The sequence below is a fragment of the Hyposmocoma kahamanoa genome, unplaced genomic scaffold (assembly GCF_003589595.1).
Source record: "Hyposmocoma kahamanoa isolate Upper Pololo Valley unplaced genomic scaffold, ASM358959v1 102, whole genome shotgun sequence".
NCBI lineage: Eukaryota > Metazoa > Arthropoda > Insecta > Lepidoptera > Cosmopterigidae > Hyposmocoma > Hyposmocoma kahamanoa.
The window spans coordinates 996,932-1,023,391 of record NW_020653337.1 but is presented as its reverse complement, the minus strand read 5'-3'; the positions used below and the strand labels follow the sequence as shown (position 1 = coordinate 1,023,391).

The window sequence follows — 26,460 nt, the reverse complement described above, 5'->3', positions numbered from 1 at the left end:
TTTTTGCACTCGAAAACAGCACGATGAGGCATTTTTCTGCGATTTTACAGAATTTGCGCCATACCATACCATATAAAGCGAAAATGGCCGACTGAGCGGAAGTAGGTCTTTCGAGACCTAATGTTTGTTGGCAAGCGTCAGACGCTAACTAACCACTTCTACTGTATTTATTGTTCTGTGGTATTACATAGCGATTACCTTGCACAGACAGCGTCCCGCATCATCACAAGAACACGTTCCGTTGACACAGTCTCTCGTGCCGGCGAGCGAGCAATCGCAGGGCCGACAGCGCGGCCCAAAGTGGCCCAATGTGCACGAATCACACGACAACCCGGTCCAACCCGTCTTACACTCGCATTGGCCTGTGTGGGCATCACACGTATCTGCGGAAGACTCGCGAGTTTAGTGATTTTCAAAAGCTTGAAGTTGTAATTATTAATACAAGGATAGAACATGAAGAAAATTCCTTCCTTTTCTATATTTTCCTCGTGAGTTTGGGTGTAATTTGTGGTTGTCTATGTATGTGTCCATGGCACCCGCGATACAGGGTTTCCCTAGTGCGGGGCTATGAGCGTGAAAAATAAATGACATCTAATTACCTGTACTACGAGAATCAGAGAAAACAAATTAACGTCAGACATAAGCAAAATTTATATTCTCAAATTATTCCCACCGGGAATCGATCCTGGTACCACATGTAATGTAACCCAACTCGTCAATGATTGTAAATATTTTATTTTTATTGAATATATGGTAACCAAGTTGAGGTGACAGATGCTGGTTGAAGACCAGTCCGACGGAAGGATTTTTTCTGTGTTTGTGCAATCTTTTTATCAATAATATTAAGTGCTGGACGTTTGAAAGTACTCACTACTGAGAGCTCCTGGACCGCACTCACACGGTCGACATCCGCTGGCCCGAGACCAGAACCCTGGTGCACACTGCTTACAGCCAGGCCCGCGCGTTCGTACTGGGCATACGCAGCGTCCGCTGTCCGGGGAACACACTTTGCCGTCCGTACAATCAGAACACGCTGCGGAGATAGTGTAGATAAAAATTTGGTTATTTATTTGAAGGAGGCATCTTCTGCATATTATTTGCATTATAATCGTAATCAGCAAGGAATAGGAAGTAGCGGTAGAGCTCCTCGAGAAAGAGTTCTTCCAGGGAATTCCTGTCACTTTACTTATTTCTGCCGTCAAACAGTAATATGGGTATTACTGTGTTTTGGTTTTGAAAGGCAAGACTGCTGGTGAAATTACAGGCACGCGGTACTCGTCAACTTGTGTCTCAGGGTCACGGCGCAGTGGCAGTGTCCTTCGGATGTTTGTGATTTAAAGCTCTGAATGGCACTACAACTGTTATGGACAGGCGTATTATAGTTTAACACTAGGCGCACGACTTGTTCGTCCTGTCACTTGGTATTCTATCCTATCTATTTGAAACAGTAACTACATCTGCGCTTTCAGAAGCGCATTCTGTTGTTAGCCAACGTGTTCAACTTACGTAGACACCCGGCAATGCCGAAGCCATAGTATCCGGGTAGGCAGACGTCGCAATGCGGGCCTCCAACGCCTGGAGCGCAGGCGCAGGCGCCGCTGTGCGGATCACAAGCGGCAGCGCCCGCGCCGCATTCGCAGCGCCGACACCCGCCTAGTTGTAGGCCCCAGTAACCTTCCTGTGAAAACAATAACGTCATGACTTGTCGTTATGAAATCTAAATTCCTAACGTGTTCGGAAACGAAATATTATTAAACAGAAATTTTTAATAATATTTGAAATTGTAAAGCCGGTTTACATTTGTCTGACATGTCGTGTCGTGACGTTACAATACACGCCGTCACTTTAAATTGCGACACACTAAAATAAATCTAACCATATTAAATTTATGAAACCAATACCGTTTTGACGCGTCACGACACGACGCGTGAATTCGGCTTTCATAACGTTAGGTAAAGAAGAAAAAGAATCATTTTCACGAAAAATACAATAACAAACATAAAATTATTATGAGGAATAATAAAAACTGGTCGTTCTTGACAGTTGTCTTCACTAATTAATTTATGGGACAATTAATATGCTTTCATAATAAATTTCCGGTTGATTTTCCCAGAATTTGTCATTTACGTTTACCTATCGTAAAATAAAATAAAAAATATTTAAACAGTTTCTGTGTACTTAGAGTAATCCACAACAATTTATCCGTTAAAGCTTTGATATTGTTTCTACCAATGATTCTTGAAATATACTTACGTTAGTACTACAAATAACTATTGCGAAATAAATAAATAACTACATCGACTCACCAGAATTATTAGAAAAAAATACTTAAAAGTTTCCGGCTTGCACCTCTTTGCGTTCTAAGCACATTTGGTCTGTGGTTCTAAAGCTACCTTATCATGCAAATATAGTAGAATAAAGTAAACAATGGTTTGGACTTCTATAATAAAAACTTGAAGAATATACATTTTTGAGAAGAAAGTAAGAAGTATTTTTATAAGAACTGTAATGTTCGGGATGTTACTTCATAATCTAGTTATTGGAACCGTATTTGCTTGCAAAATTCTTGTTTTTTGCTTGTGGGACTCCAGGTCTAATTGTTTTAATCGATGTATTGTATCACTTACCTCTTTTTTTGACAGTTTGTTATCCTAGAGTAAAAAAACCATTAACGACCCGCATCCCTTATGGAAGAGTGGCATAAGATTTGATTGCTTGATTAGATACCGAAAAATATAACCCACATCCTCTCCAGTTCTTGTAGCTCTATCGACTAATATTGTTGATATATAGTAGTATAGTTGTCTGTATCTAATCAAGCAATTAAATGTCTATTTACAAAGACTAACCCCTAGAGCATAATTTGCCCCAGCGGGCGTTCAAGAACAATATTGAAAAAAATGTGGATGATTTATATAAACTACACAACAAATATATTGTGTAGTTTTTCCTTGTGATTTTTTGTGGTTAGTTCATATGAAAAATACGCGTTTTCAATTATTATTTGTGTTGGCGGGCGTTCAAATTTTTTTATCTAGCCTCAGTGCGGTGATGAGACGAAAAAGTTTGGGAACCTATGCCCTAGACTTTCTTTCTTGGAAGTTTCTACCTACTTAATAGTAGTATTTAATCAATATGACGATTTCAAGTGTCACTCTCAACTTTGAATTTTAGAAACTTATACACAAGTGCTTTTTTATTAAGAGACATAAAGGTGCGGTATCGTATGCGCAGCCATTGCGTAATTCGGCTTAATCAAATTCCTGTTTCAACTTTATTTTATTGTTTTAAGGAGTTAAAATGTGGTGTTGCTGAGTTTGTTTTAATAGTCATCAATTTGCCAAAAGATTTATATATTAGCATGTTTTTAATTCAAGAATTAAGAGACAGGAGACGGTCCTCTAAAGACGACTTTAATTATAATTTAATAAAGAATATTTTCAGTTTGAAATGTGAGTACTTGGGTGTCTTAATATTTTTATAGACTTAAGACGAGTCACAGGAGAAGAGGGGGAAAACTGGTTTGCTAGGGGTGGACCCCCTCATCCAACCTCCTAAAATCTAGGCTCGCTTTGAAACACCTCGCCTTAATGGTCACAAATTAGTTGATTGTGAAGAAAATTAGAACCTGTAATATGTTATCGCAAACTGCCATTAACTTTCTACCAGACATCGACCTTTACGTTAATAATGTGACAGTTTTTTCGTGGCAGTAGACCGGCCGTGGCGGACAGTGGCCTAGTGGCATTTTACAGAGCAAATACCTCGTTAACGAGAGCCGTGGTGATTGTATCGAAATTATTCAGGAATCCGGCTGCTGGTTACTTATAATATGTAGTATTTGACAAATTCAATTGCAAGTAACGATACGTTACAAAATTTGTTTTGGAATTGCTCTTAAGGCCCCATTATGTCGCAACGTTTTATTTATCGTTGAACGACTGTCGCGTCTAGCCTGTTCCCATATCCAGACTGTCTGTCGTGACTGTGTCGTGGACGTTTATTTTATCGTTGAACGACTGTCGTGTCTAGCTGTTCCCACTAAACAGTGACGACAATTTATTGGTTCACGGCAGCCGCCTTGACGTTTGCACGAGAGAATTCACATTTTTATCGTGACGTTTTATTTATCGTCTGACGACTATCGTTCTATCTCTTCACATTGTCACGACAGTCTTTCGTCGTACCGTCAAAAAGGTCGTGAACGAAAGTTAAACGTGTTCTATGTGTGAACAACTTCATTCAAATAGATAAGCCACTTTAAACTGCACGACTATCTGTCGTCACGGTATAATGGGAGCGCGCTCACGCGTAACATTTAAAGTGTGACTCTTGCTGTTACTTCTTAAGCGTGTTGAAGGAATGGTGAAATTGGGTGATATAAATACATTCTATAGCAATGAGTCTTAACAACAACTGACACTCTGGATAACCCCGGTACACTGAGCAACATCGATTAATTTGTGCCGAATATATAATGTCGCTGTCGGGCCGACATCAGTTGTTTGCGCTTTCCGTGCGGCACATGTGCCATGCTGAGAACGAGCCCACGATACGATGTATTTTTTTATATAAAACCAAATGACGGGACGAACAAGTCGTGCGCCTGGTGTTGCAGTGCCACTCAGAGCTTTAAATTGTAAAGATTAGATAGATAAACACTTTATTCACTGATATAACACAAATACAGATTAAGCATAAAAGAAAAAACATAACACGATTGTCATAGCAGTGAAACGGCGCTGACTCAGCGTATGCCAAAGGCGCTGGTTTTCAGTCAGAACCAACGAGAGGGATTAAGTTATAATATAGTAAAGTTATACATTGATAATAATAATATACATAGTAAAGTGCATCTAAAATAACCTGTTTGACAAGTGCATGAGCGAATGCGAATATAATTACAGATTAGGGGCACTGCCACTGTGCCCGTCACCCTGAGATATAAGTTGACAAGTTTCACGTGCCTCATGTAATTCCACGTGTTTTGAATTAAAAAAGTTTCCTTCCAACTGAGTTATCAAATTTCTAGATAGATAAATCACCACAAAGGTACCTGAAGTGATTTTATAGTCGATCATGGTAGAAAAGCCGTGTTAGTTTATTGTTATTGGTATCACTGGGGAAATGGCGTGACATTTGTACGACGCCTGTCCACGCCTCGTTAACTCGCCGATATAAATGACCGTTTATTGCTCGAAGACATTTAAAATTTACCCTCTGGGGAACTAAGCAGATAATAAAGAAATAAGGAAGTGGTGATGTTATATTGGCATAAGTTTATTGCACTCATCGGTCAGGTTCAGCTCCAAAATATTTTATTAAATAGACCGGTGGTAATCCAGTGGAGAGACGATTTCTTATTCATTGAGTGGTCCATAGTTCGAATGTCTGTGTCGACATGTACTTTGATTTCAAGTTCACTTGCATTTTTGAATCTTTAGTAGCAATACCTCAACCTATTTACACTTCTGGGCGTGGGTCTCCTCTGAGGAAACGGTTTAGGCCATAGTCCGTCATGCAGGCTCAATTGCGGGTAGGTTATCCAAGGACTATGAACCTTCTTTGACAGGTTTCAGATGTTACATAACCGAGTTACATATTGCCACGGTCAAAAGTATTGAGCACCCTAAAAATCCCGAACGTGCACAATAAGCATTGCAGAAAACAGGTCCTATTGTTAAGGATTATTTTTTCGGCACCTATAAAGGCTTAAAACAATGACCCCCACACACCTAAAACACCTGGCGCCATAAAATTTGTCATTTTACCATTTTCGTATTTATTTCTCAGTTCACTACTATCGCTCGTTACAATATCCAGTGATCTAGTGCGCTCTTGGTGTTTTGTTTAGTTCCATTTAGTGATATTGTTGCAATATGCCTAAAAGAAATGAACTTAGTTTAGAACTTCATGTGTAGATCTAGCTTCTGCATGAGCAATGGAAATCACAGGTACAGATTTCTAAAACTGCAAAATGTTCTCATGGTAACAGACACAGAATAAATAATCGCATTACCACAGATCATGAGGACCGAAAATTGATGAGAGAGACGTTAAAAAATCGGAAAAAATTTTCTTCTGATCTCTCTGCTGATTTCTCGATTTGACTAGTCGAAATTAAGAGATCAATTTCTGCTCGGACTACTCTAAGAAGGCTTCAGGAAGTTGGCCTGACAGGCTGTAGGCCTGAAGGGCAGGAAGATAAGAGACCATGGCTCTCACAAAACAACAAAAAAGCTCGGTATGAATGAGCCTTAAAATATCAAAGTTTCACCGAAGAAGATTGGTCAAAAATCGGATGGTCAGACGAGTCAAACTTTGAGGTGAGTTAGACAATTTAACGTTCCACAGATACTTAAACAACTTGATTTTAAAATAAAATACAATGACAAAAATATTTTAAATTTCCGAAGTTTCTATTTTTCTTTAAATTTCAGATTTTTGGTACACCTGGTGTGACGTTTGTTTGTTCGCCGGGTCGGCGAAGAATTTTGTCCAACCTGTGTAGTACCAACCATAAAACACGGCGAAGGCAGCATAATGGTCTGGGGCTGCATGACTGATTCAGAAGTTGGCGAAATGTTTGAGTTTGACGGCCGCATGAACTCTTCAAAACACGTTAACGTTCTGGACTCTGGGTTGCTGCCCTCATTTTCAACCCATCAAATTCCATGTTCTAAATTTGCCTACACTATGACGTGGTTTCGAGAAAAGAACATTCAGCTTCTGGAGTGGCCTGCCCAGTCTCCGGATCTAAACCCCATAGAATATTAATGGGGTTTATTAAAGGACAACGTCAGGCGCCACTCAATAAACACAAAGGAAGAACTAAAACGCCGTCTGCGCCAAGAATGGAACGCTATACTTCCTGAAGACTGTAAAAAATCTTGTCTGCTTTCTGCCAAAAAGAATTCCTGCCGTAATTAAGGCAAAGCGTGGACCCACAAAATATTGATTTTTATTTAATAAATACTAATATGAACATCTGTAAATTATTTCATTTTCATATTCCCCAAAAAACTGTAAACTGTGGGTGCTCAATAATTTTGGCGAAGGTGTAAATGCGGCCTCGGGCCGACACACGGCGGCGCGTATTCGCCTTTGAAGTTACCGAACGGCACGGCACGTTTTCAAGAAACGAGTGACGCGGGCCACGGCCCGTGGGAAACCGCCTTAAGTGTTCGTCCAGGGAAGTACTGCCACCCTACTTATTTCTTCCACCAAGCAGTAAGGTGAGCATTACCGCCTTTCGGTTTTGAAGGGTAAGTATGATGGTGAAATTACAGGCACATGAGACAATTTATGTTTCTGGGTGACAGGGTGAGACCTCCTAAGATCTTTGTGATTTAAAGCTCTGAGTGGCACTGCAACATTTATGATCTGGCGTGTCGCTTACCATACGTACGACTTGTTGTTATTCCTGTCATTTGGTATCATAAACAAAACACTTAAAAGATACATCAGCAGCATCTTGAGTGCCTGCACTCATATCTTCAAGCTCATTAAATAAACCACGCCACGCACTCACCTCACAGGTGTCACACGCCCGACCAGTGACGTGTGCTTTACAACGGCACTGCCCCGTCCTGATGTCACACGCTTTACCCTCCGCTCCCAACGACGAGCAGTTACATCCTGCAGCAAAGAGAAATACGTTCATTCCATATAATTACTTACTATATTTTCATGGATAAGAACAACATTTAAAAACTAAAACTAGAATTAAATTATATGAATAAAATTGGGTACCGCGGTAAGGTGTCAAAGATGACGGCAACGTTCCCACTTTATATAGTGACGGCCCTTGAGTTTCCCAGACAATCTACTAATTTTTAAACGACTTCAAAAAAGGAGGAGGTTTTCAATTCGCCTGTTTTTTTTGTGTATATGTTACGCGATAACTCCAGCTAAATCCGCGATAATTTGTGAACTGATTTTGATGATTCCTTTTTTGTTAGATAGAGGATAGCTCAGTAGTGGTCCAATTTAAATTTGAAGAGAATATTCCACCTCTAAGGGTGGCAAACTAGGGGACGAATGACTATTGAGGTCTGTGTTTTAGTACTCTGTCCTGAGATTATTTGGATAAATTTTTGTACAGATAAATAATAAATAAATAAATATTAGACAACATCACACACGTTGCTCTGGTCCCAAAGTAAGTAGCTAAAGCACTTTTGTTATGGAAATCGGAAACTATGTCGGTACCACAAACACCGATACCCGAGACAATATAGAAAAGTTAGGTTTTTACACTGACCCGGCCCGGGATCGAACCCGTGACAGAGATGGCGACACCATGAAAACCGGTGTCCAAGCCACTCGACCACTGAGGCCATCATGAAGATGAAGGGCACCGGGACCCTACGGGCCAAGGGTTTCGACTCCAAAGGGTGTAAATGGGTAGCCGGAGCCGAGGTCCTGGAACTTAGTACTGGTATACACATTTTTTAGTTTTAAAGCTTTTAGTGTAACTGGCCTGTGTATGTAACTTTTAAAATCGCAATTTTTTTTTAAATTTTTTTTTCACTTACAGCCTTAGGCACTAGGAAAACCCTGTATTGCTGTTGCCATGGATACACACATATGCAGACAATCACAAATGATACCCAAACTCACGAGAGAAATTAATGTAGGAAATACTTCTCCTGGCCCGGGAATCGAATCCGGAACCTCTGCGTGGCAGTCCAGCATGGTAACAGTCTGGCCACAGAGGCAGTTCATTGTATTATAGGTTAAAGTATTTCTTAAGAAACCTGCCATATCGTGCTCCAATAAATTAAGAATGGCGATCTTAAAAGCTTTGAGTACAAAATTCTCTAATCTAAACAAGCGTTGGTCTCGTTTATCTGCTCATGCGAAAACCTGGCCTCTCGGTTTATTGGGCAAGATATTAGCTTAAATGATTAAAGTGGTTACGCTCTTGATACCGTACAAAAATTGTTGCATGAATTTGTTTATTCTAAGTTTCCGTTTTTAATGAAGCACTCGTGAAGTATGATCATTGTGTCTTATTTTCACAAATAAACTAAAAATAACTACACACTTTGGCTTCTTTAGCGAAGCGCTAGTAATGCCATAAAATAATCGTAACACAGTGTTTTGTTCAAAAGTTTCACCGGTTATATTTCATTTATTAAAACTTCATTTAAGAGGGAGCATGCCAAAAAAGTTTGGACGTTGGCTCCGCCCAAATTTGTGAAACAAATATATGCTTGAAGTTCGCGTGACATGCGACAGGAGAATTTTGCGCATTAAAAGTACCAAATTCGTTTTAGCGGAATAACTCTAAAACTAAAGGGATTTAAAAAATCCGTAGTGACGTAGTTCTCGATCATGCATAAATATAATTAATTATCTAATTTTTGTCCTAATAACCTGTAGCATTTCGAGGATAAATCGAAAAAATGTGAGAATTAGAGGTCATTTCGTGATTTTTTTATATCGAGGAAGCTTTATTGTTTTATGCTTAGAATAATAACGCATAGAATGATAGTTTCATATCAAACGAACTGTCCGAAGTGAGGCAAAAATCAAATTCATGTAGGCTAGTTTTAGTAGTAGGTTAATTTTCGGTTTTAGTCATTGACTTACAATTATATGGACGTCGGGTCCGCGCTAAAAAGTGTCCGCACTTGTAAGGCGCTAAAATCGTATACAGAGCGCCAAACTCCGCTTTAGTCTTCATTTGTTCGACTGACAGCGCGATACTGCGATGACATTACAATTTAAATTTCGCATAGGTTGACTTGGGACATTTTTTCGTGGTTTTTGTATTAGACCCGTCGTCCATTTATTTGTAAGTCAATGGTTTTAGTAAATATTTATATAAAAATACAAGTTGAAACGCGTTACTTCCTTGTGGAATGTGATGTTAGTATCTATTTTATGTTTGTCTGACGTATTTTTACACTCATTTACCGCACATTTCGCCATTTTTAGCTAAAATTCTTGTGCTTGTGTTCGCGGTGCAAGTTGGCCTTGAGCACTGAAGGCCCGCCCGCTCGTGTAGGCCCTTTTGACGCGCTTCAATTTGCCTCACTTAGCGTGTGCGGACTGGGTTTCTATGCGTTATTATTCTAAGGTTTTATGTTTCTGATTAATGTCTATGCTTGAATATATCGTGTAGTTACTCATACAATATTTTATTTTTAACTTTAAAGGGGATATACCCCTCTAAAATCAAATCGAAGATTAGGAATTTTTCCTCTGCCCTCTTAATAAGTAGTAGTCAGATGATGCTTTATATTTAAGTATTTTTTCCCGTGAATTGCTGTCAAAAACCTGGACCTGTGAAAACTTAGAAGTGCCAAATTTAAACTTAGACGGAAGTACGATGGTTTCGAACTTTTAAATCAACAAAATAATATCTTTAATGTTCGAAGTGTTTACATTTTTCGCTTTCTATATCGATAAAAGTAAATTTAAAGTTACATAAAACTACAATGCATTTTAAAAGTTTATTTTCTACAATTTTGATATGCCAGCACGATAAAGTTTAAACTATATCAATAGTACAGAATCAGTTTTTTCTATGTCTAGAAATTACGACCAATCATTGTTAATTTTCCGAGTGTTTCAAATTATAAACGCGTGAGTTTTGGCAACAACAGTTCTGAATGTAATCCAGGCTTAATTATGGCACTTGCATTGTGTTTTCCGTGGTTGGAATTTCTGTGGCCGCCTATGAACTTTCATACTAAACATAAATATGGAAACCAACCGGAATTATCTTACCAAATACTCTTACTAAGTTTCATTATCATATAAATAAAATTTTTAGAACTTAACAAACTAAGATAATGGCGATCCGCCACTGCTATAAAGTTAAAAGCTTGGTGTAAGCTTCGTAAAATTCGCTTTACAAGCGGCTATACAAGCTATCGCGAGATTAGTTTTGATTACATTTGCATGTTTCCAGATTGTACTAAAAGGGAAACAATTACGCTTTGCAAATTATCTTTTGTAATCAATTTCAACGTGCACAGGGCACTTTACGAGAGTGCAATTATCACTTTGATGTGCTTGTTTTTCTTTGTTGGTGCAGTGTTTTATTACATCGTCCTTTTCCTTAGTAATTATGCTTTTCATAAAACTAAAATTTAAAAAGCTCTCGATACCATATAGCCATCCACTTTGCTTGTTACTGCGTTCCGTTTTGGAAGGGTAAGGGTGCTTGTAAAATTACAGGCACATGAGACTTGTCACCTTGTGTCTCAGGGTGACAGGTGCAGTGGCAGTGTCATATTTTTGCGATGTAAAGCTCTGAGTGGCACTACAACTGTTACGGACAGGCGTGTCGCATACCACCAGGCGCACGATTTGTTCGTCCCGTCACATGGTATAAAAAAAACTTTGAAATTAAAGTCAGGGGAGAAACCGTCTCGACTTCTAAATTAAGAAGCAACCAGAGATGGGCAAGTGCCCGGGTTTTAAAATCGGGTTAAACCCGTTAATGCTCAAAAACTTTTTAACCTAAATATTAGTTACAACTATACTCGATTTACAAATCGAGGTTTGTTCTTCAATGTTATTATTACAAAATGTTTATTGCTTTCTGACCTAGACGATGCGATTCGCAATTCTATATGTAGAATCGATTTATTAAAGTAAATCGATACAAAAAATCGTTAGAGCACTTCAAATTTTCGTAAAAATCGGATCGTAATGGGCATTCTTTGTAGATAGTGAGAATCCCCAGAATTGTGAGGTGAGTATTGCGTAGAAAATAAGATTTTTAAATAGAAATTTGTAATAAGTATTCGCCGTTTCTGCCCTCGATTTCGGGCAGAAATGGATTAAAACCCGCCGCTTTGCGAAAATACCCAGGCTGTTTAACTGGGTTTTAACCCGTCTATCTCTGGAAGCAACCGATCTACCACTGGGATAACACCGACTTTATTATTGTATAGAATGTTTATTAGTTTTGTTATCTCCTTAACATAATAGCAATATTTATAATAAACCAAGGGAGAAATACCAGGTAATCAGAATGGCAGGAGTTTGTTATTGCAGGAAACAATGGGCCGCACCTGCGCCGTGTACACTGCGCTCGCGCAGAGCAAAGAGTATTGTATTGTTTATAGCGAATCGTATCAAATTACTGCTTGTTTTGGTGGGAACGTTTGTTTTGCATTTCGCACATGTAATCGTATTAATTGTAATGTCAACATCATAAGTTACAATTGGGCTGCAGACATTACAACACCTATTGCGGCATTGCCATAACTGAATAATGTTTATCAGATTTCTATGACTTATAATGTTATAAAGTTCATCGGCATTACCACCTTGTATTCTTAGTTTGCTTTAAAGGTGGTTTTCCTTTAAAATTAAACTACAACACTAGCCCAAGACCGCGTAGGTCCTAAAAAAAATGGGGGGAATTTGAAGAGAAAAGACGCTAAAGGATTAAAAAATTTCACTTAAGAATATGACGACATTATGCAAAAGTTTTTGGAAGAAGAATCCAGATTTAAAAGGCAAAAGGTATGGAAGAATACAAGAAGAAATACCTACTAAGCCGTATTTAAAATTCAATGTTTTATTAGCAACTGAACTAAGTGATTTAAGTGAAAGTGAAAACGTGAATAATGACTCCCGCTCCCTATAAGACCATTTAAAAAACCCAAAGTTCTTTTTGCCATTCTACAAGTACATTAAAAACGAAATAGAAAATATTTAATAAGGTTCCCGAAAACTAAATAAAGACCTGCCTGGAAAGAATTTGTATCCAAGCCAAAAATCCTAATAAAAAATAAAAAACTGCATAGGTCCTGGGCCAATAACATTTTAAAAAAAGAACGGACCGAACACGAACGTTATTTAATTTTTTTCCTTCTTTTCTCGAATTATAAAATTAATGGAACTAGATGATAACAAAAGTAGACGCCTTTGCAAATTCTCATTGGTTATGTAGACACTATTGATCGTCAGTTTGCGCGATCCTGACTAATGACGCAACGGAAAAAACGGAAACAGATGTCAAAAGTAAATCTTAGCGGAAACGGAAGCGGATGCGGAACTCTTAATAATATTTATAAAGATCGCAGCAAAATAGTTCCAAGCAGGACTTGTTGCCAAGCAACCCGCACGTGCGCCTTTATCCGTAGCGAATGTTGTAAAGTTCCGTTATGAAACTTACATTCTGTTATAAAACTTCCGCAGTTGCAGAAACAGAAGCAGGGATCTGTTGCAGCACTAATCCTGACAAATCCCTCTTGCTTCACTTAGATTTATCAATCTTGACTGAACTAACCTTTATATTCTTTTAACTACGCACTTGAACCTTTTCACGAATATTCCCGAGTAGATCTGGGAATGTCTTTTGTAACCGTCTTTTTCCAATCTACTACTACGACTAATTAATTCGCTTCTTGTGCCCAAACAAGTTCAACAATGAGTAACATAGTAAAAAAAAAAGGAACACATTTTTCACAGCGATTGCACGTCCTCCCATTAAAAGTGCACCTCACCAACATCAGAGGGCTGCACTCAAATATCGAAGCGGTCCACCACCACCTGGAAACCGCAGCTGCTGTTCCTCACCGAGATGCAGATGTCCGACTGACACGGCGTTCCTCAGCTACCCAGGGTATACTCTAGAGCACAGGTTCCTACCTCGTGCCGGAGTCTGTGTGTACGTTCGTGTTGATATCTGTGTCAAGCGTCTTAAGAACCTTGAGGCACCGAGTTTTTCTATTTTGTGGTTTCTGGTTGACACAGGAGCTACCCAAATAGTATACTGCTGTGTCTACCGCTCGCACAGTGGAGATCAAGAGACAACCAAGCTGTTCCAACATCTGAGCGAGACGTCTGATGAGGCTCAGCTCGGGTCTCCAGCGTCACAACTAGTCTTTCTGGGGGACTTTAATGTACACCATCAAGAATGGTTGTTCCCATACCAGATGACCGATCATGCTGGGAGAAAGACGCGAAAACTTGCGTTATAGCTAAGCCTTTCCCAGATTGTCATTGGCGCCACAATTGAGTCTCATACGGCTAATTGCTTGGACCTACTGCTAATAACTGATCCAGACCGATACTCGGTGGTTGTGGATGCACCATTGGGTACCTCTGACCACTGTATAGTTGTAGCCATATACTCCCCACCCGATCAGGGCCCCAGTGGTACGAGACGGGTGTGGCGATACAGGTTAGCAGATTGGGACGAAATGCGCTATTTTTTTGCTTCATGTCCCTGACAGGCTTGCTTTACTTCAGGAGATTTGTCGAGCTGTGCTGATGCTGTAGTTGAGGTCTTGCGATTGGGCATGAAGTATTATATACCATACTTCGATGTATCCAATGGTCCCCAAGCTCATCCATGGTTTAACGGTGACTGTAGTCGTGCTGAAGCACAAAAACAGTCTGCGTGCCAAGCTTGGGCAGATGCTCGACTACGCAAAGCTCCGATAACTCGGAATCTGACCTTCCTTCGTTAAACCTTCTTTACCTCAGACTGAATGTACTATGGCGCCCGTTCGCATACGCCAAAAAGAGGTACTCAGAACTCGAGAAGTCGAGACGTGTATAAAGCTAGCGGGCCAGATGGAATTCTAGCAATAGTCCTGCGTAACTGTGCGCCTGAGTTGTCTCCTATTCTCACACGCCTGTATCGCCTCTCGCTTTAGACTGGTGTAGTTCCCAGGTCGTGGAAGCTTGCAAATATGCAACCAGTGCCCAAAAAAGGAAACAGAGCTGACCCTGTCCACCACTTCCATACTCTACAAGACTATGGAACGTGTACTTAACAACCGTCTCCTGTCGTACCTTGCAGACAACGATCTCCTCAGTGATTGCCAAAACGGATTCCGAAGAGGGCGATCTACAGGGGATCTTCTTGTGTATGCCTCTTACTTATGGAGCGAGGCTGTAAAAGAGCATAGCGAAGCCATTGCAGTGTCTTTAGACATTTCTAAGACCTTTGACAGGGTCTGGCACGCAAGCCTTTTAAGCAAGCTTCCCTCTTATGGTCAATTGGATTTCGGATTTCTTGAGTGAACGTTCGATTCGAGTGGTCTTAGGAGGCTACTTTTCCGAACATAGGGCGATCCTCAGGATTCTGTACTGCCCGGAACGCGTGCTAAGAGGCTTATAGGTGACTCGGAACTAGTAGAGGCGAAGCTACAGAGCATTGAACACCGCCGTGGGGTTGCCAGCTTTTCGGTATTCTACAGGATATATCGCGGAGAGTGTGCGATGGAATTGCATAATTTGATTCCGCCTTCCCCATTCCAAATTCAAATTCAAAATGGCGAGCGGCTAGGGAGTGGAATTCCCTGCCTGCAGACCTGTTCCCCGAACGCTATAACTTGGACCTTTTCAAGGCGTGAGTGAATAGGCATTATTTAGGTGTGCATGCTTCATCCTCGACCTCATCATCACTTTCCATCAGGTGAGATGGAGGTTAAATGCGCACTTATTTTTTATAAAAAAAACCTTAAAACAAGGCATAACAAATAAGCACAGTTATGTTACAGTAAAGTATTTGACTTGGCAATAGCTGCAATTAAGTAAACTTTAATTTGAAAATATCTTTTTACAGAATCAACGAATTTATAGATTCAAATATAAATGAAGGTTAATTTTATTAAAAAGCACTCTGTATTATTATTTATAGAAAAAATCTTTTTTAAATGAGACGTATCTATTATACACAGTGTTATTTATTATATACGTTCGTTTATTCTTGCGACTTTAACCTGACTTTTTTCAAGGACATCCTAAATTGTTGTTTACGCTAAGGTCCCCACCATTTCTTATCACATTTCAACCAAACTCTCAAAAAATAAAACTGCTAAACAAGAATTAAAACTCGTAGTCTATATAATATTCATACTTATGGATAGAAACATTCGTTGCCGCTATAAAACGTGAACTATTCAATTTCTTTCTCCGTTAATTTCAAACGAATAATCATAAAATGCTTAATATATAAATGAAGCCTAAGTTCTTTGACTAGCAACATTTAAATATGCAAATGTTTAGTGACCAATAAGATAAAGTAAAAATGCAAATACGATCGTAGGGTTTAATTTCTACATACATACTACTACGTTACTACTGATGTACGCAGAGACTATGGACAACTTTATTCTGCCCTCGATGTCATAACTAACGTGTTTATATTTTGGTAGCTTCGAGACATTGGCACTTTTGACTTTTTTTGTAATTGACAAGTTTTTTTTATTTGTAAAACATGTCTATTACAACCTCAAATGGATTGGTTCAAACAACACATACTTTTACGTTTCTTCGAACGGTTACAACCTCAAATTTCAACTAAAAAAACATAAACAAGGACGCTAAATATACAGATACTTTTTGCGGTGCCAGCTGCGGTAATAAAAGCGTGTAAGCGTGTATTATTGACAATTTTTATTTATATAATAACAATGATATATTTTTAGTTTCATTAAGGTGTAAAACCAGGCAACCCTACCATGTGAGATGTAAAAGTTTAGCAATCGATAGCTTTTACATAGAAATGGTGGATTTACATAAACCGAGCACTCCGGCCTGTCGTAAAAACGTAATAAAATGACAAATACAGATATTATGAACCGATAATGTTTATACGAATGTTTTATTACCTACTTGGTTGAAAATTTTATATTAATTTATTATAGATGAGGAAATACATTGAAAATGGAGCCGGTAGATATAAATGCTATCGAGAAGAAAGAGACGCAATGATCTACTGTCTTGTTTACACTTCGTCAGTTATCTGCCGACGTTATGCCTTCGTTCGTTAGTTCGTCTAGGGAAATACTGTCACCTTACCTATTTCTGCCGCCAAGACGTAACGAGAGCTTTACTGCGTTCCAATTTCGAAGGATAAGGGTGCTGGTGAAATTACAGGCACATGGAACTTGTCAACTTATGTCTCAGGGTAACGGGCGCAGTGGCAATGCCCCTCAGATCTTTGCGATTTAAAGCTCTGAGTAGCATTGCAGCTGTTATGGTCAGGTAAGTACTGTAGACTAGGCATTATGATTTGTATTAGTGCTGGCTGAATGAATGTAGGTTTGTATTTAGAATTATATTAAAAAAATAGTATTGTAAAAAAAGAATATCTTAGTTGTTCTGGACAAAGCTTCGAAATTGAATACACGCAGAATAATTTATTTATGAATATAATCCTCGTTTCTTATTGAAATGTGCCTCTCGCTTCGCTAACCCGCGGCTACGACCCTTAAAGTATGTAGCTTACCATCAGGTGCACGACTTATTCGCTTGGAATTCTAGAAATCATACTTAAGTCCTTGCCTAGAGTCGTATTTCTAGTGCTTGAAATCATACTCAAGTCCTGACTCGAGCATGGAGTAGAGCTCTGGAATACGACCCTTAGAGAAAAACGCGATTTAAAATGATTTCACTACAGCGAAAAAAATTCGTTCAGTAACTTCAACTTTTGACAAGTGTCAACGTCGAATGGAAAAATAAAGGAAAAATATTGGAAGAATATCCGGAAATATATTTATTTTTCTGAAAAATATGATATTTTCAAATTGGAAATTTTTTCATGACCCAACACTATCTCTACCTAAAGATTGACGCTTTGATGTAAGCAAAATATAGGTAGTTACATTTTGTATCAGCACATTATATGTCTTTGTACACGATGCCCTAAAGAGAGCCCATCACATTTCAGCTAAAGATCGTACTCATAATAACAAACTAATTAAGTTCTTTTAATTTATTGTTATGTGGTCTTCTTATTAGTACGATCTTTACCCGAAATATGATTGGATTCATTCTTATATATTTACAAATAATATAATTCAACTAAAGTCTTTAAACCCCTTTAGAAGTAGTTCAATTCAAATAATTTATTGGCATTGTTTTTTGATGTGCACGAAGGGAGTCTCCCCGTACGGCGTACCATTTATTTCCTGATTAGCAAATCCTGTCACCACAACGGCAAGCGTTAGTGTATGCTACCAATACGATAAAAAGAAGAAGGTATATTACAAAATATGAAACTATTATTTTTCGGACCTGAATCGCTTATATTATTTATTTTTTTACAGATCCCATGATTGACAGTCAGTGATTGAAAAAAAAAAGAAACTAATATACGCAATAATTATTAATACAAAAATGAAATACAAAGAAAACTTCCTTCGACCCTAACAAAACTTTCAATATCTATAACAGACATTTAGAAGAATTTCGTCCACCTGTTAACTTAACCTGTAGCTCAGTTGTAAGAGCAAGGTCCTAAGCTCGTGTCCTGTCGGGTCGAAGGATGTTTTTTGTGTTCGATCTTTATATTAATAGCAAATACGCGATATAAATCCGAAACAATTGCTTCATTTTATTAAGTTTAAGGAGACTGGTATCATGACTGTGACATCACAGTACATTTACTCAAATATTTTATATGCCCGTAAAAATATACATAATTTCAATAAGAAAGAAGACATCCATAATATTAACCTTAAAGCTAAGTCCAAACTCAAGATACCACAATTTCGTTTAATTAAGGCAAACGACTTTTTTATGGGGAACTGTATACGTTTTTACAATAAGATTCCGGAGCATATATTAAGATTATCATTTCCTAAGTTTAAAAACTACATTAAAAATATTTTGATTGAAAAGTCATATTACAAAATTGAAGACCACGTGTTAGATAAAGATGTATGGAAAAACGACACGGCTTCAGAATCCACACAAATTTGATTCAAAGTGTATTCCATAGCATTTAAGTTTGTTTGAAAAGAGCAATCCCTAGAGTTTCGTGCTCGTTCTTCTCAGGGAAGTAGCGTAGTGAACGAGCACTAGCTTAGATGTGACGTTTTCAAGTGTAAATTTATTTTACCTATGGAATAAATGTTTCTTTGACTTTGTTTACAAGCTTAGGTACGACTTTTCTGCCATATCTCTGTATCGAAGTACAATGTTCTCATTTAACTTTTTCAGGTATTATTGAGAACGTAGCCCCGATCTGACCCATTACAACACATCCTAATGAATGGATCGTTAATAGCATGTTATCACGCGAAGTAGGGCAGTTGAATCGTCGAGCGATCAAAGGCGGTGATAGTTACGACATCTAGCGATAAGCAATATGAATGGAGCTAACAAATGAATGGGCCAAGGCGATGTACATGTTTCTACAGTCAATTTACAGTATGAACAGTGCCACCCCAGTGGGAAAAGAACCTGGACGATCTCTTTCACAAGGAGGCAAGTACTGACACCTTGCCTATTTCTGCCGCCAAGGGTAAGGGTGCTGGTGAAATTACAGGCATATGGAATTTGTTAACTTATGTTTCAGGGTGAAGGGCGCAGTGGCAGTGCACCTCAGATCTTTGCGATTTAATGCTCTGAGTGGCACTGCAACAGGTATGGACAGGCGTGTACCTTACCATCAGGCGTTATATATATGCTTATATATATCCTTACCTTATAAGGTACCTTGATAAGATCAAATGTAACCAATTTCCCTCGTGACATAACTTTACGTAATTTACGTTCATAGGTTTTGAACACACCTGAGACCTAAGTTTATTACAGCAACATAGCCCATTAATCATTGCATCATCATTGCGGCGCAATAAATCCAAGGGACATGCGCGGGCGCAGGCCCTTGCAGCGTTTGGCAATGCGCAACTTGCAACAGTTTATTGATGTGTTCGAGTCGAACGGGGTCATTGGTTTACTTTGTAGTATCTATAAGTAAATGCTTATCGGGAAGTACTGCTGTGGCATGTGGCTTCTATAGTTACGACCAGGACCAGCCCATCATTTCTGGGATTACCAGAGAGCGTCTTGGGATTAAATCTAAGATATAGTATAACCAGAAACGCTTCCCTGTTTAGTTCGTAATTTTAAAAAAGAATAATAACAATAGTATAACATGGCATATGTATATACCGTCTAGAACGGTATTAGTAGCACAGTGGAGGAAGGTATTTAAAGCTCTGAATGGCGCTGCAATTGCTGTAGACAGGCGTGTCGCTTCTACCAGGAGCACGACTTGTTCGTTCCGTCACTTGATATCATAATAAAAGACCTTTTGACGTATTTCAATCACACGGAAAATCGGTTTTCGAAAATACGATTGAAACTGGTTTTTTTTTAATTGATAAGAAATTGAAATCAAAAGCTACTGGTACCCAAAACAACAGTGACTAAACTTCGTTCGACAAAAAGTGCAATGTACCGAATTCTTTTTTTAATCCGGTTCATTCTATTGTTATTAACGATGTTTCAATAAAATGTCCCTCCCGTGTTCTCTAATAAATACGTTAGGGGACTTTGAAGTCATTTTTTACAGTAAGAAAGTATATTTTACATCTAAAAGGCATATTTTTAAAGATCGTGCAATATATTTGAGGCACACTGCTCAGCGTCTACCTCACATGCTTCAAAACCTACGGAAACACGATACCACTTCGCGTTACGGACAGTCAGCGGAAGAGACGCGGAAAAAACTGTTTTGCTAGGTTAAATGGTTTAGGTACTTACTATTAAACAACTACCGTACAAAAAAATTTCGACATACCTAAGGATATTGTCTAAAGAGTGTGCTAATTTGGTACATGATAGGATGTACTTTACCCGATCATATAAAATTCTAGGGACAGGCTAAAATAAACGTCTAAAACGAATTATTTTATGAATAAAGTCTCCAACTTTGCACATAATTTTTATATGGAGATATTTTTCTTTAAGTACTACAGAGAACCTGCTAAAATTTGGTTTTCAATTGAAGCCCTGTAGTTATTAAATTCATATTTACCGCAAAATTTTAAAGTTACCCAGCGGTTTAACGACATCGGTCACGTGTCACATTTTCTCCACCTGTTCTAATTTTTAATCAACTTCAAAAAGGAGGAGGTTCTGTGAATTGTGAACCGCTTTTGATGATTCTTTTTTGGTTGGAAAGAGGGTACCTCGGTAGTGGTCCCATTTAAATTTGACGAAAATGTTCTACCTCTAAGGATGGCAAACTAGGGGTTGAACCCGGTTTCGCGCACCTTCCGGTAACCAATTTCAATGAAAGATGTAATTCTACAAAAAAAACCCCGAACTCTTGTGGTCGGTTTTCTTTTTATAAAAAAGTTATAATATTCATATTAATTTACAGCGCACGAATTGCAGGACGCGAGTATAGCGTATTGAAATACTTCGCCTTAAGCCGAATGAACGTTACATTTAAACGCAAGTTATAATAAATAACTTTTACACAATTTCGTAGTAATAATTTTACTACACAGTATCATGCCAACGCGGTACGATAAAAGCATCTCGCGTCTATTTAGGTCAGTGGTCGCCTGTCCGTCTGTCAGTCTCTCGGACGAATGTCTCGCCGCCCTGCGCACGCGCTGATTATTACATCCGACATATGCCAGAACAATGTTTATGACGTCTGATATGTGTATTGAAACTGTGATACCAAATGTGCCTACATATCATCCCCTTCAGGACGAATGGATGTACCTTACAATTTTATTTTTAAATAAAAGTATTTACATTTCCAAATGCGGTGGTAGCCTAGTGCGAGAACGGTTGTTTCTCAATTGAAAGGTCGCCGGTTCGACCCCTGTGGCGGAATGTTTATTATCTAATGGTGAACAGAAACACGATGATGATACATCTTTTTGCGTCCGGAGATTAAAAATAATCATCATTGTTAAACCATTATTTATTGAACAAAGTTACAGGCACATGGGGCCTTGTCAACTTATGTGACAGGGCACAGTATCTAGTGATACCTAAATGATAATTATATCTTTGTTTTGGTTTTTTAACGACTTTTTTGCCATAGTGCCATCTGTGAGAAATGTATTTCTTCACTCAGCCAGGAACCTTTACAGCTACCAGCAGCTGACTAGAGATGTCGTTTAGTAATTGTAATTAAGTTTATTGTTGGCGTAGATGGCGCTATGACAAAAAAGTCGTTAAGTCTGTTGGTTCGTTCCGTGGCTTAGTTGGCATAGCGTCTGTCGCGGTTTGCTAGAAGACGTTGGTTCGAATCCAGGCGGATCCTTGTATTAATAAAAAGTTTCCATGTTATACGTGAATTTTAGTATCAAAAGCAAGGAAAAACTTTTTAGGCGCCATTTTGGCAAACTATGACCATGTTGGTTGACACGCTATTGCATATCGGCATCCAATTTTAAATAATGATTATTTTTAATTCATATGACACTCGGACGGTCTAACAAAGTCTCAAGTTATACGAATCGTAACTTTAACATGTCGTATGTTAATGTTAATGACACACAATTTGATTATAGATGTAATTCTAAAAATGTGATTCAAATTAGACATGAGTGTTCAGAGGGTCGTTAGGGTAATGGGAGACATCAATCAAATCCCGTGGGTCGAGTCACCGCCACAAACGGCCCGTCGCTATAGGGCGACTTGGAGACACAAATGAAAATAAAAGAAGCAACTAGCGGTATTTCTTTTTACCCTACCAAGTGATGGGAGGAAGACGTCGAGCGCCTAGTAGTAGCCGACACGCCTTGCCACGCCACACAGAGCTATATCGCAAAGGTCTTAAGGGAACTGCCACTGCGCCTGTCACCCTGAGACATAAGTTGACAAGTCCCATGTGCCTGTAATTTCACCAACGCCCTTACCCTTCAAAACCGGAACACAGTAATGTTAACATTACTGCTTGGCGGCAGGAATCAGTAGGTGGCAGTACTTCCATGTACGAGCTGTTTCACAAGGGGTTCTACTGCTACTAAATATTTGTGTAACATCTATATTATTTTTTGCTATAGTACGAACAGATTTGAATAAGTACCACTCACAACACACTCTACATTTACTCTCCACTTTCTTGATATACACTGCGACTTATTTATCTAACGTAGTCTAGTCTTCTTTAAACACAATAAAACTAAAACAATAAAAAACTTAAGGACTAAACGTAGCGTAAAACATGAATCTCACGGCGTTCTTTACGAAGAAATAGCATAGTTTATTCAGTGATAGCGTTTAAAAAAAACACTGGTGGTCTGACAAATTTAAACTTTATCCACTGCTGGGAATAGGCCTCTCTTAGTTTGTGCCATCTACTATACCGCGCTAGTCTCATTAATCTATGACATTTTATGGTAGCATTACTGTGTTCCGGTTTTGAAGGTAAGGGTGCTGGTGAAATTACAGGCACATGGGACTTGTCAACTTATGTCTCAGGGTGACGGGCGCAGTGATTTAAAGACAGGCGTGTAGCTTACCACCAGACGGACGACTTATTCGTCCCGTCTCTTGATATTAAGAAAACATAAATGTGAATATTATTCGAAATATGATACAAACCTCGTAAATGGCAAATTTGGAATATCAACCTGTACCTTATTATAGAAACGTATACATTGGTTCTTAAATGAATTTATAAGTCACGAATGGACATAAGTTGCCTCTTAGCGCTCGACGTTCGACAAGAGGTCGGAGGCAGTAGAAATCGGTGTGTTCGAAAGTCCTGTGACAACGAGAGAGATAAGATACAGTACCGTTTATTTTACATTATGTTTGGACATGGCAAAATATTGACATAAATTTTACTTTTGCAAAATAGTTGCTTTAATTAAGATCTAGGGTTCGAATCCCTATGGTGGCATAATAATAATAGTTAGCTATAGGCTAACTTATTTTTATAATACTAAGTGACGTGACGGAAAAGTTTTGCGCCTGGCATCTGAGCTTTAAATCACAAGGAAATTCAAATTCAAATTCAAAATAATCTTTATTTCATAGGTAAGCATTATTACACTTGAAATCGTCACAATGGTTAAACTCTACCGCTCATTCGTAAGGCAGATTCCCCTGAGAAGAATGAGCAAGAAACTCTAGGGGTTGCTCTTTGTAAATAACATTTACAATATTTTTTTTTTATTTGAAACATCAGAGATCAAGACTACCTCCATGAGCTAAACGGGTTACTACCACGGATTTTTGTTATCCAAGTACGCAGAAGTTGTGTAATAACCTTTAGTATAAAGTTTTTGTTTCTCTATAGTTTTAAACCTCTTGAAAGGCAAATTTTGTATATCAATCTTGTCATAGAAGCGTATTCTTTGCCCCTTAAATGATTTTTTGACTTTGTGAAGACAACTATCAAGAACAGCTAGTTTATTTTTATTCCTCGTATTAATGTTATGTCTGTAACTATTTTTCATAAAGAAATTACTATTCCTTTTAACATAAATTACATTTTCATAAATGTACTGTGAGGCTAGTGTAAGAATGTTAATTTCCTTAAACTTATCTCTCAAAGATACTTCGGGGCCCAAATTCTAAATTGCCCTAACCGCACGTTTCTGCAGGACAAAGATTATATTGATATCGGCGGCATTACCCCAAAGCAAAATGCCGTATGTCATTAGACTGTGAAAGTAGCTGAAGTAAACCAATCTAGCGGTTTCGACGTCTGAAAGTTTCCGTATTTTTTAATCGCGTACACTGCAGAGCCGAGCCGTTTTGATAACTTACTTATATGGGGACCCCATTGCAATTTAGTATCTAACGTTATACCTAGAAATACAACTGCATCCACATGATTCAATTTTTCGTTTCTAACTACAATGTTTGTAACCGTCTCTCTAACATTGGGTAATGTAAATTTCACACAATTTCACACAGTTTCTCTAATGATTAGTAAATAACACGTGATAATATTAGCTAAGATTTATCCTTTCATAAACCACATTACACAAACAATGAACCGAATTCCGTTACACTACATCTGAAGTGATAACTATTTCCGTAAATATAACAAATTCCGATAAATGTATATATATATATAAAAATATAAATTCGACAAAGAATAATATTGAAATTGGCATGTGCGCTTCATATTGACCGCCAAGAGACAGATGTTCAACAATATTTCGGTGATCAATAGGGTGAAAACTGGAAGTGACTGGAAGTTTTGGCTCGAATATCAAACTGCTTACAGCACTGCTTCTCTGTTTTGTTTTTTATTCTCATTAAGGAGTAAGTTATTAACAGCAAACCAATCAACTACTTTAGATATAGCATTGTTCACATCGTCTTAGGAACATTGGTGCCTTTTAACTTTGAATAATAAGGAAGTATCATCAGCAAACAATACTATCTCATGTTTTATGCCCTCTATGAGGCTGGGTAAGTCATTAATATAGACTAAAAACAAAAATGGGCCTAGAATTGAACCTTGAGGGACACCCATACATGAAGGGCACTACCCTGCGCCCGATACCCTGAGACATAAGCTGACAAGTCCCATGTGCTTGTAATCTCAAAAGCACCCTTAGTCTTAAAAACCGGAACGCAGTAATGCTTACATTACCGCTTGGCGCCAGAAATAGGTACGATGGCAGTTACTTCCCTGGACGAGCTCCTCTGGGTCCCAAAATGAACAGTTTTATTGTACTGGTTTTGGGACTACAGAGTTCCTTTTAGTTTACTTGTGTAAACCATTTGTTGATAAAAATTCGATTGATGCTTGCCCGCAGTGGCGGAAACGGTACTATCTGCTAACACAGGTTAAATCTTTTTGTGGGGTCTGGATGTTGCCTGACTGGTCAGTAATCAATCAGTAACTAATAATTACTGTATTATTTCTGTAGTATTTGTAATGGCTATCAATAAAGTTATTATTATTATTATAAATTCTTTTTTTCATGGTATTTTTTTAAATTTCTGTAAAGTTCTGGTAAAGCGGCCATGGACTGCCTACCTATATAAAATTGCTATGAACGTACCGTTCGTTTCTTGTTACGCAATTGTGGCCAAAATGTGTATTGACGTTTCATTGCTAGAAAGAGTTTTTATGAACATCACCATCACTAATTAGCAGTAGAGCTCCTTGTGAAAGAGTTTATCCAGGCAAGTATTTCCAAAACAAAAACCTCAAAATTTTTTCGAACGTTTTTATCGATTATACTCTAATCGTAATCGATATAGTTATTTTTGATACAAGTGCGGAAAGTTAGTCATTATTCACGAGCCTCGAGGCATCTTGGCCCGAGCCAGAGGCGAGGGTCAAGACTCGAGACAAGTGAAAATGACAAATCCGCACGTGTACCAAACGACGTTTTTTAATACATTTGCGAAAAAACTACATTGAAAATAAAATAAAACAGTATTAAAAAAAAACTCATTTTCTGCTAGTAATTTAAAATAATGAAATACAACCACTGCAACCATTATTTAAAAGTCTATGGAAATATAGTTCTAACGTGCTGTTTTTGTCTATTTTCTGTAATATCGGTCTGTAACCACTTTTCTTATTATGAAGTCCTGGTACTTTTGTTTAAACTTCTTTAGGAACCCGTGCACGGTAGTGAGATACAATTTATCTGTAATACATAAAACAAATATATACATAAAAATTAAGACTTAAAACAACAGTAAATAAAAAAAAACTGGAAAAGTAAAAAGCACTAGTGCGACAAATCCAACTTTCGGCACGATTTGTAGTGCGAAAAATACCACGTTTCG

General features: G+C 38.2%; 1 protein-coding gene across 1 annotated transcript in view; it reads right to left on the bottom strand.

Moving 5' to 3' along the window:
• The window catches only part of LOC113232514 (laminin subunit alpha-1-like), a 232,049-nt gene that overhangs the window by 6,014 nt on the left and 199,575 nt on the right, over positions 1 to 26,460 (bottom strand). Inside the window, exons 19-22 of the mRNA XM_026467268.1 lie at positions 7,532 to 7,638; positions 1,507 to 1,678; positions 872 to 1,033; positions 199 to 383 (exon numbers count right to left, since the gene is read on the bottom strand). Of these exons, the coding sequence (XP_026323053.1) occupies positions 199 to 383; positions 872 to 1,033; positions 1,507 to 1,678; positions 7,532 to 7,638 (626 nt within the window). The remainder of the gene's footprint in view (positions 1 to 198; positions 384 to 871; positions 1,034 to 1,506; positions 1,679 to 7,531; positions 7,639 to 26,460) is intronic.